General features: G+C 35.7%; 2 protein-coding genes across 3 annotated transcripts in view; both read left to right on the top strand.

Annotated features, from left to right (window-relative positions):
- LOC118740683 (bone morphogenetic protein receptor type-1B-like) overlaps positions 1 to 13,697 on the top strand; it is a 740,115-nt gene that overhangs the window by 544,950 nt on the left and 181,468 nt on the right. The gene's annotated exons all lie outside the window — the stretch shown is intronic.
- LOC118740690 lies at positions 2,902 to 6,983 on the top strand. Of its 2 annotated transcripts, XM_036472329.1 has the most exons (6): positions 2,902 to 3,034; positions 4,962 to 5,027; positions 5,093 to 5,158; positions 5,485 to 5,672; positions 5,740 to 5,899; positions 5,958 to 6,983. In XM_036472329.1, the coding sequence occupies exons 2-6, from the start codon at positions 4,970 to 4,972 to the stop codon at positions 6,110 to 6,112; spliced, it is 627 nt and encodes a 208-aa protein (XP_036328222.1). In that variant the 5' UTR covers positions 2,902 to 3,034; positions 4,962 to 4,969; the 3' UTR covers positions 6,113 to 6,983. The 2 variants fall into 2 exon arrangements, with proteins under 2 accessions (XP_036328222.1, XP_036328221.1); XM_036472328.1 differs by having other exon boundaries at positions 2,903 to 5,027; positions 5,958 to 6,982.

Here is a 13,697-nt window from a genome sequence, read left to right as displayed (position 1 = left end):
AAAAAAAATCTTATAGCTAAAAGGCGAACAACATAACGGTAAGACCTCTTCGTTAGCAGATCTTTTAATTAGTCTTTCGAAAGAGCTTTCAAGATACATACATAGTTGCCAGAACTGCACTGTAAAGCGACGATCAATTACTAATTTTAACTACACAATATTATTTCATTCATTAATTATGCATTGTCATGCAAAACATAAGCCATAAAATGAAATACCAACAGATACTAAATTTATGTTTATTTGTATGTATAGTAAGTATGGGTACAACAAACGCCGCTAAACCACATTCTGAGATCGCAAGTTTGTCCAAAGCTAAAAAAGAAATCAGCACAAAAGCATTTCATTAATTCACTTTTGTTTCTGCGGCAATTTGCACAAAAATCGCCAAATGAAATACGCGCGCTATATAAGCAAATCGTGTTAATTTTTATAGCCGCAAAGGAATTTAGGCACAATAAATACCAATTAATTTAAATGGCTAAGTTTATTTCTTCTCCAACTAAAAGCTAATAATAGAAACGAAAATATTCATAAACAATGGCAATGCGGGCGCATATGGCAACCCACTACGCGTACAATATACACATTTGCATTCAAGCTAAGTGGCAGCGCGATGAACGAGAAGAAGAGAGGAAGTACGAAATCTATTGGCAACTCCTTCGTAAATTTTAGTGAGCACAAAATTTTCGCAACGCCTGCACAATTCTTGACACGTGTGTTCCAGTTTTTCGCTTATTTTGGTGTGCTTAGCCAAGGAAAGATCTGCAGAAAATGAGCCTGAAAAAGATGCAAAAAAACGAAACGAAAAAGTAGTGCTGCCGCCGATTGCGAAAACTTTGAGAAATAAAAAGAAAAAATTTGGGGCAAATAAAAAAAAAATAATAATAAAATAAAAGTGCGGCAAAGCAATGCAGCTGCCTGTGGTTGGCTGTAACTTGCAACTTGCAGGGCACAAAAAGTTGGCACGAAAAAGAAAGAAACTTACAAAATAAACAGCATAAACAGCGCCGAAAATGAAAATGCAACGCAAGCAATAAAAGTTGTAAGCAGGACAGACTGCAGCGCTGCCACAAACACAACCCATCGTCCAGAGCGCAGCAGCAAATCACGCATGTCGCACAGTGGTGCAAAGCGAAATTTACTAAAATTTTTGACGGGTTCTTAATTTTTTTTTTGTAACTGAAAAATAATTAATTTTTTAAGAAGCTTAATGGACTACTTTCTAAAATTAATTTTGTTTTTATAAATTTCATTTTTTAACCCACTTTGATGCAACAAAATTTTTTGCGTGACCCCAAGGCGTTATTTGTTAAATGTCCATAGTTTTTTAAATGTTATTTTAAAGAAATGAGTAGAAAAAAGTTTTAAATTTTTGAAAATAAAAATTGCTAGAAAACGTGTGTTTTTAACGAAAATGAATTATCAACAAAATATAGAAAATTCAATTGCCTGTCATATGATATACCACTTATATTGATTGGCTAACGAATTCTCCAGTTATCAGAAATTCGTATAATTCGCTTTGTTTTTTTTTTAATCAAAACCGTTAACTACAAAAACCAAATACATTAAAAAAACATATTTTTGAGTCAAAAAAACTTTGAAAATCCGTGAAGAATTGTAGTTCTTTTTGACTAGTAAATTTCACGTTTGTCCCACTTGGTATCGCACTGCTTTCTTTACAAAACCAACAGCCGCCATAGCCGAGGTGTGATCTGTTACAAAGTGTAGGAGTCATGCAGCGCGCGCAAACACTTTTTTCTATATAGGTACAACGACTTCCATGGTCTCCTCCCTGCTGCACATTGCACCGCATGCCTGTGTTGTGCATTCCCCAGCGCTAGCCCACTCAATTCGGGTGCGTTGCTGCGGCTCCACTGGGAGTTGCATGCCGCCGCGCGTTCATTGCATAGCATGGCTGTGGCTGTGCAAGGCGGCTGAAAGGCACGAAAATTTCTTTACGTTTTTTATGAGTTTCTCTTTGACACCAAAGGGTTTTAAATTTCTTACTTTTTTTGGTTTATTTTTTGTTATTTTTATTCATTTTTTTAATGTTGCTAATCTCGACGCGCGTTTATCTTCTTTTTGACTGACAATCACTTCTGTTTGATGATAAGTAAGTAGAAACTTGTGAATGCCGTGGGTCGCGGCAAGTTGATGTGCTTCCCGTCTGTAGGTACTCGAAATACGTGTTTTTTTCTCAAGTTTTATGTGTTGATGACATTAGAAAAGCAGCTGGTTTTTGTTTTTGTAGCTAATGGAACTTAGCGTAGCTATTTATTTAGGGATATACTGGATTTATGTAAAAGTTGCGTTTGAATGACACTAAATGAGGCTTACGGTGAAGATTTAGAAGTATGTAATCTCATCTTAATAAAAACAAAATAATTAAAATATTTACTCAAGTGGCCCATTCTCATCGCTTAATCCTCATATTACATGTACAGTGCCGAGCCAAACTGAGTACATGGTGATTTTCAAGTAAAAAATTTTTGTGATTTTTTTTTTGTATAAAAATAATGTTCATGCTTTAACGAAAACTACAAGAATCAAAGTTTTAAAGCTTTTAAATAATTTAGAAAAATGTTTATCAAAACTTCGAACTTTTTAATCCGATTTTTTAGATAAAGTTGGAAAAGAGAGGATGCCATGTCTTTGCCTACGCGGCTGATGTGGTACTCATCGTCATTTGTTTTCTCTGACAGGGTCAAATGCTTAGGCCTGATTGTGGACGGGAAGTTATCATGGAAGCGCGTAAAAAAGCATCACCCAGCAAACACGGTCTCTAACGTTAGAGAAATTTTGATTTCTACATTAGATAACTAGGGTAATTCTCTAATCGTTCACGAGTCGATGACGAAGTTAGAGAACTACATTAGAATTCGATTCGAGAACGATTAGAGAAACAACGCAAATTCAATGGTCGGTACGATGCTACGTTGTGTTATCGACTATCGATTTATAGCTACGATCGTCCTTATTAATAAAACGCAATTGTTCGAGAAAATTGAGTGCCGCTTCAAAATTTAAAGTAAATACATATAATTATTTCACGTAATAAAATGAATAGAAAGAAATTTAGAAGTGAGAGTGAGCAAATAGTAAATTTACTGTTTGAAAGTAAAAGTGATGATGAGCATCCAGAATGTGAAGCGTTGCTAGGAGAAGAAGAGCCACACGACAGGCCAGGATGCAGCAGAACATTTGATGAGCCAGATGAATTCAGCATTTCTTCAAGCGAAGATGATACGGATGACTGCATTAATGCAAATAACGATTTACGGAAGGACTTGACAGAATGGACTGTTAAACATAATATAACGAACGCAGCAATAGATGATTTGTTAAAGATTCTAAGTAAACGCATTACAGGCCTTCCTTTGTGTGCCCGAACTTTGAAAAATACTCCAAAGAGTGCCCCAAAGGTCATAATGGGTTCCGGGGAATATGTACATTATGGGGTTGAAAGTGCTTTAACTGACTTTTTATGTCGAACGGACTTTAGTGGCAATTGTTTGAATCTGAACATTAATATCGACGGACTTCCATTGGCAAAAAGCTCTAATACTCAGATATGGCCAATTTTAGTTAACGTACATACATCGGATGACATAAGAGTTATAGGAGCATACTGCGGGAAAAGCAAATCAACAAATGTTAATGAGTTTCTTAAAATATTTGTAGATGAGTTATTAGGGTTGTTGGAAAAAGGACTAGTTTTTAAAGAAATGCGTTATAAAGTTACTTGCCGGGCATTTATATGTGATGCACCTGCACGAGCATTCGTTCTTGGCATTAAAGGCCACTCTGGGTATTCTTGTTGTCCGAAGTGTACACAAAAAGGCGAATCGAAGTACCATAAAATCATTTTCACAAAAGAAAATAATTCAATTCGAACTGACGCAGAATTTCGAGCACGAGTAGACAAAAGCCATCATGTTCTTTCAGAACCCATGGTCATCGAAAAACTTCCAATAGATATTGTGAAGACATTTGGTATAGACTACATGCATGTGGTTTGCCTTGGAGTAACTAAGACTCTATTAATTGCTTTGCTAAGAAAACGCAGCAAATCATATTCCCTTAAACCAACGCAAATTAAATTATTAGATTCAAGCCTTCAAGCTTTATACAGTCAAGTGCCGCGGGAATTTGCTAGACGACCTAGATCGCTGAAAGATTTAGAACGGTTTAAGGCAACGGAATTTAGATCTTTCTTACTTTATTCTGGAATATTCATACTGAAAGATATTTTAGATCCTGTACGGTATAATCATTTCTTACTTCTCAGCTTAAGCATAAGAATTCTTTTGAATAAAGACTATTATACCAAATATAACACCTGTGCAAGTCAAATGTTAGATAAATTTGTTGAAAGTATGCCCGAGTGCTATGATGAAACGTTTTTAACTTTTAATTTTCATTGTTTGACTCATTTGGCCAATGAGACCTTATATTTCGGAAGCCTAGAAACTTTCAGCGCATTCAAATTTGAAAATTATTTATCAAAACTGAAGAGGAAAATAAAGAAATGCAAACATGTCGCTGCACAGGTGTATAATAGGTTGGTTGAAAACAGCTTAGCCTCACAAAGTATTGTAACCTCGTCATGCGTCTTAAAAAAAGGAAAGGTATTTACTTCTGTGACAACGCCAAACTTCTTCTTTTCCACTAAAGAGCCTGACAATTTCTATAGCTTCAATAATAGTATATATAAATTGGTGGCTATACATGATAATACTGAAGTAAAACTATCAGGGAAAAAAGTTCTTAATTTACAAGACTTTTTTGAAACTCCTATACGGTCAGGGAACCTGAATATCAAATGTTGCAGGGAATTGGAGTTTTCTACCACTAGCGTTCAACATTCATTACAACAGATATCAAAAATTATAAAATTTAATAATGAATGCGTCAATTTGTTTATTCCTTTTATCCATTCCTAATAAACGTTAAAGCGACAGACATGGACTTTAATACCAGTTTTACCAGTGCGACGAACGACACACCAATAACAAGAAAAGGTTAACACTATTTTTAATTAATTAATTTCATAAACATAAACATCTGTTTCTTATACTTTTTTCAGATCTTCAAAGGTTGGAAGAAAAAGTTTTAGAGCAGATAAGGAAATCCGAAAAAAAAATTTTGAAAGGTAAACTAATTATACATATTGCTCATTTACTTCAATAACGTTACAACTCAAAAAAGCAGCACTCGAGATAAATAGCTTTAAAATTTTGAATTTACATATACTCCCATAGTAAAATGAATACATATTTTATTCTAGCGAGATAGTGGTAATCGATACAGCTATGAAATTTTTATACAACATTGAAGAGGTAGCGGTAATTTCTGTATACTTACCTCAAAATTTTTAATTTTTAGATTAAGGCACTATTGAATTAAATAAGCGATATGTATGAATGTAATTAACCACATATATATATATATATATACATATGTATATACACTGTACAGAAATAGATCACAACCAACAATCAATAAAGCGAAGCCTTACACGAATTTTACAAGAAACCAAACAAAGCAAATACAGCCATAAAACATCACGGAATGAGATTATCCCCAAAACACCGTTTGACAACATTGAGGATTTTAAAAAATTTGAAAAGGAAATTCAGGACCATTCTTCCAAATACGAAAGTCTGGTAATTATTTGTTTTAATCAATATGAATGAATTATTATATTAAGTGATTGCAAAAATTTATTTTTAGTCCGAAGAACTTTCACATATAATTTGTACGAGCAGTGAAAAATTTATTAAAATGGCTTGGCGTAAAATCGTTACCGATAACGCAGCACAAAATTTATGCTGGAAAGGGACAAACACCAAAGTGGCAGCAAGAAGTTTAAGCATTACAGCTGCTTTAAAAAGTATACTGTTTCAATAACATGCATGCAAATTTATTTATTTGTTATTTCTATCTTCCAGATGCACTTTCGATGAAATTTCCTCAATCCACAGACGACGAATTCGCACGAACCTCCATTACCTTTTTCCAGCATGCAAAAGGACGACTTCAAAAACGCACTGTATATCAAAGCAATAGAAATAGTACTTTAGAAACTTCCAAGATAACTTCATAAAATCACATACATGTACTGCTAGTTTTTGCTGAACAATCCAAACCCTGTATATAGCCATTTTAATTTTAAGTAAAAGTAAAAAAAAAACTGAATTATACCTGAGTTTAACAAAACTAAGACTGAATGAATTAACAATCCTTTATCCATTTATTTTTATTAAATTTTATTAATTTAAAAAATGTGCCTTCTACTTTTTAAGTTATCTAAACTTGAGCTAAAACAGGGACTAAATACAATTATAATTTATGTTAAGCTACTGTATTTGTACATACACAGGAAGTCCGATAATTAGAAACAATTCGTCATTACAACTTTCGAAAATTTATTTTAATTTATACAGTTCATGCTACAACGAAATCCACATAACTTAAAGTTTTAAACCTTGTACAAGACTTATAAAAATTCACCACATTTTTTTAAATTAAGCGAATTTTTATAAATCGTGTACAAGGTTGAAAACTTGTTAGTTATGTGGATTTCGTTGTAGCATGAACTATGCTTTCGCAAAAAATAAATTAAAAGTAATAAAAAAAAAGTAAATAGTCAAAATTTTTAAAGACAAATTGTTTCTAATTATCGGCCCGCCGGTGTAAATTTTAAGGAATTTGACTTAATTTTCCAAAACGAGACTAAATGTAACACTTATAAGGATCTCATGTGAATGAACTTTAAGTTAACTATTTTATTAATTTTAAAATTAATTATGTTTCAGCAATATTTTTTAAATCTAATCTTACCAAATTTAATTAACCTAAATGAATTCATCTTAACAAAACGTGAAAAACACAAGACATATGATAGTTTTAAAGTTTTAAAAAAAATTTAGGTAAATAAGCAATATTCCAAATAAATGAATCATATATTATGTTTAAGTTCAAATAATTCATTATTATTTTATTGCAAATAAATTTAGTACACATTTTACAAACAAAGCGTTTTATTTAATAAAGCAAAACACAGCAGTTTGAAATTCACATTCGAATCCCATTAGAGATCAACATTAGAATTCGATTAGAGAATTAATATTTTCTCGAGTCGAGAACTATGTCCCATTTTTGTTGAGATCGCTATAATTCTCGATAGTTTTTCGAGTCATTCTCTAACGTTTGAGATTGGAGAATTTGGCTAGTTCTCCAATCATTCTCTAATCGATAACTAACCTCAATGTTTGCTGGGCAGTGGCTCTTTACTGCTGTAAAAATGTCATGGGGAAGAGATGGAACCTCTCTCCAAAAGTGATATACTGACTATATGAAACCATAATCAAGCCAATCTGTTATATTGGGTCATTGTCTGCTGGAATATACTGAAAAAGACTATTCTTATTAGGAAGCCAGAGCGCGGGTAAAGGGCGACTCTCGGTACGCTCAGCCATTAGGATCAAAAGCTCCGGGGTCCCCTTCAGTCCAGCGTATGGGCACTCCAAAGAGGAAATGCATCGTTCCCAGGCTGGCCCCAAAAGAATCCTTCTCCAAGCACATCACTTCAAGGGGCGAATGAGAGAATAACAGTCTCTGGAATAGAGGTCCAATAAACATCTTCATGGAAGGATCGAAGCTGGAGGAGAGAGTTGGAGAAGGCGTCTACTGTCAGGAACTCTCAAAAGATCTTACGTTCAGGCTGCCGGATCTCTGCAGCATCTTTCAGGCAGAGGTGGCCGCTATAAAAGCGGCAGCCGATTTACTATACACCAATGTTTTACCGACTAAGTGGGTAAATATCTGCGGCAATCAGGGTGCTGGGATCGCCTAACCTCTCTCTCAACTGCCAGAGCACAGTGATATCACTGGGAATTGCAAAGCTGATTGGCTAGGCAGGGCACTCTCGGTAGAAAAGGAGTTCCGCTGTCAATCTGCGGCCTACTCCTGGATAGATGAGCTCATGGTCGGCTCAGAGAGCGCTGGGCAAAAACTCCGACATGTAAAGTTGCAAAGTCTATCTGGCCGGTTGTTGGCCGCACACGTTCAAGGGAGCTTTAGCAGCTGGTTCTCGGTTCTTACAGCTTTACTGGTCGGACATTATGCTTTAGGAACCCGCGCGGTGCGACTGAATATCGTCACGGATTGTCGCAGCTGTTTGGAAAATGAGGTGGAATCATTTCAGCACTTCCTTCCCAGCTCTCCGGAGTGGACATCAGCTGCCTGCGAAATTTCGTGTTGAGCACCCTGCGCTCCTCCTTGTTTAACATAGAGAACCTGTAGTTACCGTTCAAATAATTTTCTTAGTATGGTAACATATGGTAAATTAATGCTTAGGTGGGTACACCTTTTGAGGTTTCTGTCACAACAGCCTAACCTAACCTAGATTACTCATGAATATTTAGTAAAAGTGTAAGTTTTGAGCAGCTATATAATCGCGTAAATTTTTAATAATTTTGTTCGTTCACGACTTTTTGTCTTTTTTTCCACATAAACATGAAATTCTTGTGGAAAAATATGCACAAGACCGTTCCCAAAAAAAAACAACAATCAACTGCAGTTTTTATAGAGCACTTGTTATAAATGTGAAAAAAACCGGAAAAGTCGCGTATTATAATATAATAAAAAAAAAGTTGTTCACTTGAAAAAAGTTGTAAATATTTCAGAAAAATCACTACGTACTCAGTTTTTCTCGGCAGTGTATACGTAAGTGGTAAGACGCTTGAATAGAATAAAAAGACATGGATGGTTTCTATAAGCTACTGATGCATTTAAATGTTGATTTTTTCACCAAACTGAGCAACATTCTCCTACCGCAGCCAGTCTGATATGTAATCTATCCTGTTTATTTGAAATTTTTTTACTGCATCCGTAGTAAAGCAACATACTTGAGAAAAGCAGCCCAAACAGCTTTGAGAGAATGGGCAAGAATCACACTTTAATACCCAATAGAACGGATACTAAACATGGAGACTGTATTTTGCAAACAACTTTGAAGTCCTTTTTCTCGTCTGGAGATTCGATATCATTAAAAAAAATGACATAGGTACATATACATATATTTGTATATCTAGCTCCGAGCTCTATAAACCTCGTTAGAACGAAAAATGTCACAGAGGACAGCACAACGCCAAAACCGCTTTGTCTCCCAACGAAATTTGAACAGGGATGACGGAAATTCCTTCCAAAATACATAAATATGTAATGTAAAGAGAGGTATGTATAATACAAAACCACGAATTGAATGTTGCCAATAAGGTAAAGTCCTTCTAGTAACTAAAGTATTATATTCAAAATGATAGGTAACAGGCTACTGATTCCGCATTTCAAATAACAAATATCGACTTTGTCCAGAACTTTCATCCTGAACGGGGATTAAAGAGGCCAGCTATCCGAAATTGAGGATCAACTTCGGTTCAATTTTGACGTCCACTTTCACAACGCTCAACAGGCTTTAAAAACCCAAAATGAGGAGGACTGGTCCGAATATCATTACGTGCAGAAAGAATATAAGAGGCAAATTCACATGCAAAAATTAAGCTTTTGAAAGAGTCTGCCAGGCTGTGTAAGGTACTTCAACAGGCCCTGACGGTTAGGCTTGATTATCTCAGAAAATCTTATGGAACTTATATTTACAACGTCGCTGCTGGACACATACAAAACTCTCTTGGAAACTCAATTTCCGGGTGGCAGGATAATGCCTGGCGCAAGCAGAGATATGGTGGAGGACAGCGCGACGGGAAGAGCCACTAGACTCAACTGGTTTCATAGCATCACAGGTGGTGACTGATAAGTCAGTGAGGTTTTCTCTAGCCTCTTTTGATGACCGGGCCTAGATGGTGTGTGTCCGAAAATGCTAAAGTGTGGGGGAGACAGGTCTTTGGAGAAAAGTCAGGGTAGTCCTCATTCTCTGACATCCTTCATTATATTGAATATACTGAATAATATTGATGAATGGTGCACTTTGCAGGGCCTTGCTGTCAATCATAGCAAGACAACACTAGTTTCGTTTACGCAAAAAGAACGTTGGAAAGGTCTTAACCTTCCAGTGCTTAGGTGCGTAAACCTAAGTCTTTCCGTGGATGTGAAATGGCTATGGGAAACTCTAGATACGTAGCTGACATGGAAAACTCACGTTGAGCAAAAGGTAAATCGAGCGCTGAAAGTTTTCGGAGAGTGTCGAAGAGCCTTTAGTAAAACCTGGGTTCCGAGACCGGCTATGGTATTCTGAATATACATAGCTTTAGTAAGGCCAAGTTTCTGCTGTAGTATGGTGGCGCAGAACCATGGTCAAAACCACGGCTTCTGTGCTAAACAGGCTACAAAGGAGTGTGTGTATAGGCATTACGGGGGCCATGAGTACAACGTCGGGACTGGCTCTTAATGCTTTATTGAATTTGCCACCTCTGGTTTGAGCCATCCATGAGAAGGCAATGAAAACTATGTGTCGACTGCACTCCGATGTACTGAGAATGGACAAGATACATTCTCTTTCCCTCAACAAACTGCTAAAATTCACACAGGAGTCTGGTAAGTTTGCAGTTGCAGCAATTTCCTCTAAATCCTGTCTCTAGGCCTTAAGTACAATGGGCAATAATGCCTGAGTGCTTGCAAAAAATTGTTTTTGGTTTTTAGCAAGGAATGAAACCGATTCAAAATAACGTTCCGGTTTGGGTTTCGGTTTTGCCAAGTGTTTCCGTTTCGGTTTTGGTTTCGTTCTTCAAAATTTATTTCGGTTTTGGTTTCGGTTTCGTTCCGGTTTCGGGTTTTCACAGAAATTTTGTTGATATTATTTAAATCACAATGTCTTAAACGTTGAGGAAAGAAAATCGAAAATTACAGTCACTGATAATATCAACACTAGGTTCTTTCCCTAACAATCCGGACCGGATTTGGTAATTAGAGAATAAGAGAAACATTTTCTTTCAAAAATGGAACAAAGTTCAGAAGTACGGAAACGCAAAAACCCACATTTCGTGCCCACTAGTCGAGAAACAGCTGATTCACGTTGTTCTTGTTTTTGTCACTTATACCATGTTCTGACCGACATCGGAAACATGTTTTCGTTGCTAAAACTGGTTTTCGACCTAAAACTTGTGTTTTCGTCCATATAAAATCTGTTAAACGAAAACCAGTTTTCGCTGAAAACTACTTGAAAACTCACTTTCCACTCATTCCAATCGGTGTCTTCACTAGTTTTTTTCGATTATTTATCGAAGTGGAAGTCATATTTTATCATCTTTAATACGCCATTTCGGATTAATTGTTAATTGCCTGGCCAAAGCAAAATAAGAATGAAAGTTAAAGGTTGTAAATGAAAAGAAAATGAAGGAAAAATGTTTTGGTTGTCGGTCAGAACATGGTATTAAATGCAAACACTTGGAAATTGAATTTTGGTTTCACAAATTTGATTTTAAGTACATAGATATAAAATACATCAACAGGCCATTCACTTTTCCTTAAAAGCACCAAGTAAATGCAGGCAACATGTAAACACAATACAGCTGATATGCACTTTGACACTTTATCCATTTTTACTCGGAGAAAATTTCGGGCTGTTTCGGGCAGGAAGAAGAATACACTTACGAGCGAATACGCTCGAATTTTCGCTCTCTATTACCCATTTTGTTGAGTACAGGCATGATTTCTGGGCTATTTTGGGCACACGCGGGATCTCGCATTGCGTACGGGAAAGAAACTACTTATATATAATTAATCGATTATCGATTCACAACAACAAAGTCATCAGCAGATTTTTGCGAAAAGTTACCTTGCCATACTTATTTACTACTTAACAAGAATTTTAGCAAAATGTTGCTGATTTTGGTTAAATAAATCATTTATTTCAAAGAAATTTTTATTTATTATTTTTGTAAATTTCTGGAAACCGATTGAAACCTGTGATTGAAATGGTTTCGGTTTCGTTCCTTTTCAGGTCAAGATAACGGTTACGGTTTCGGTTTCGGTTTTGAAAAACGAAACGGTTTTAAACGGTTACGGTTTCGGTTTGGGTTTCAGTTTCATTCCCTGGTTTTTAGGGCCACCTACAATTGCATTCCATTCCGTTCCCAAGCTTTACTTAATCTTAATCTAAATATTAATCTGAAACTTAGTGTTAATCTTAATCTTCTTCTAAGGCTTAATCCCAATCTCCATCTTAACCTCAATCTCAATCTGAACCTCAATCGAAATCTAAGTCTTACAGCCGCACTCAGAAACGTTCCTTAAATTAGCTCTAACGGGCACTTAACTAATGATCGTTAAAACTGTTAATTAATGTTTCCTCTCAGAGTTCAAAATTATGAAATGAATAACTTAAGTATGGCCCTAGTTGCGGCCCTTTATTTTTGTGGCATCACTCACTTTTTTCGTTCAGTTTGAAATAAAATATAAAAATAAGTATTTATATCATTTTGCGCGCACTGTCTCAACAGACGCAATGGCTGAGTGAGCGGAGCACTGGCGTGCCATTCGAGAGATCCGAATTCGAGTCCTAGGGCAGACAAATTTTCGTCTTCCTTTTTATACCTTTCATGAGCATGAAATGGTATTATAACTTTGGTCCGATGTTTGTAAGTACCAGAACAAAAAGAGATAGACCCATTAAAATGTATATTTATATGATCAGAACGTCGAGCTGAGTTGATTTAACCATGTCCGTCTGTCCGACTGTCTGTCTGTTTGTATGCAATCTAGTCTCTCAGTTTTCGAGATATCCGTATCAAATTTGGTATGTGGGTGTATTTTTATAATGTATTAATCATTTGTCGGAACCGGAAGAATCGGACCACTATAACATATAGCTCCCATACAACTGATTGTTCAGATATGAGATTTTTCGTTATAACTTCTCCATTTATGCAGCCACGAACATGAAATTTTTCAGTACTTGCACCCATTATCAACAGAATACTTACAGTGAAAATTACAAAGATCGGGTCACTATAACCTATAGCCCCCATACAACTGATTGTTCAGATATAAAATTTTTCGTTATAACTCCTCCATTTATATCGCTAGGAACATGAAATTCCGCACTGTTTTCAATAATTATCAACAGAAAACTTACAGTAAAAATTAAAAAGATCGGGTAACTATAACCTATAGCTCCCATACAACTGATTGTTCAGATATAAAATTTTGCGTTATAACTCCTCCATTTATATAGCTAGGACCATGAAATTTCGCGCTGTTTTCACTCATTATCAACAGAAGACTTACAGCGAAAATAACAAAGATCGGGTCACTATAACCTGCAGCCCCCATACAACTGATTGTTCAGATATGAGGTCTTTTATCATAACTCCTCCATTTATGCAGCTAGGAACATGAAATTTCGCACCATTTTCACTCATCATTAACAGAATACTTACAGTGAAAATAACAAGGATCGGATGACTACAACATATATCTTCCATACATCTGATTGTTCAGATATGGGATTTTACTGTAAAACTTCTTTATTTGAACAGCTAAAACCGATAAATTTCGTAAGATATTTTATAAATAATAATACAAAGTCTACTGAGAAAATCGTCAAAATCTATGCTGTATAAGCTTTATCTCCTATAGCACTGATTGTTAAGATACCAGTTTTTGCCATATATCTCCTTTATGTACGAAACTAAACCCAATAAATTGTGTTACCGGTTTACATACCGATCACA

The sequence above is a fragment of the Rhagoletis pomonella genome, unplaced genomic scaffold (assembly GCF_013731165.1).
Source record: "Rhagoletis pomonella isolate Grant_MI unplaced genomic scaffold, Rhpom_1.0 Rhpom_scaffold_00006, whole genome shotgun sequence".
NCBI lineage: Eukaryota > Metazoa > Arthropoda > Insecta > Diptera > Tephritidae > Rhagoletis > Rhagoletis pomonella.
The sequence above is the reverse complement of the archived record's forward strand: the minus strand, read 5'-3'. Positions and strand labels throughout refer to the sequence as shown.

Bases quoted from the DNA above. Each gene is read 5' to 3' on its own strand.
- LOC118740690 (XM_036472328.1), top strand. From the start codon at position 4,913: ATGCGTCAATTTGTTTATTCCTTTTATCCATTCCTAATAAACGTTAAA. The intron at 5,028-5,092 runs GTTAACACTATT...TACTTTTTTCAG, and splicing joins CACACCAATAACAAGAAAAG to ATCTTCAAAGGTTGGAAGAA. The intron at 5,159-5,484 runs GTAAACTAATTA...TACACTGTACAG, and splicing joins CGAAAAAAAAATTTTGAAAG to AAATAGATCACAACCAACAA.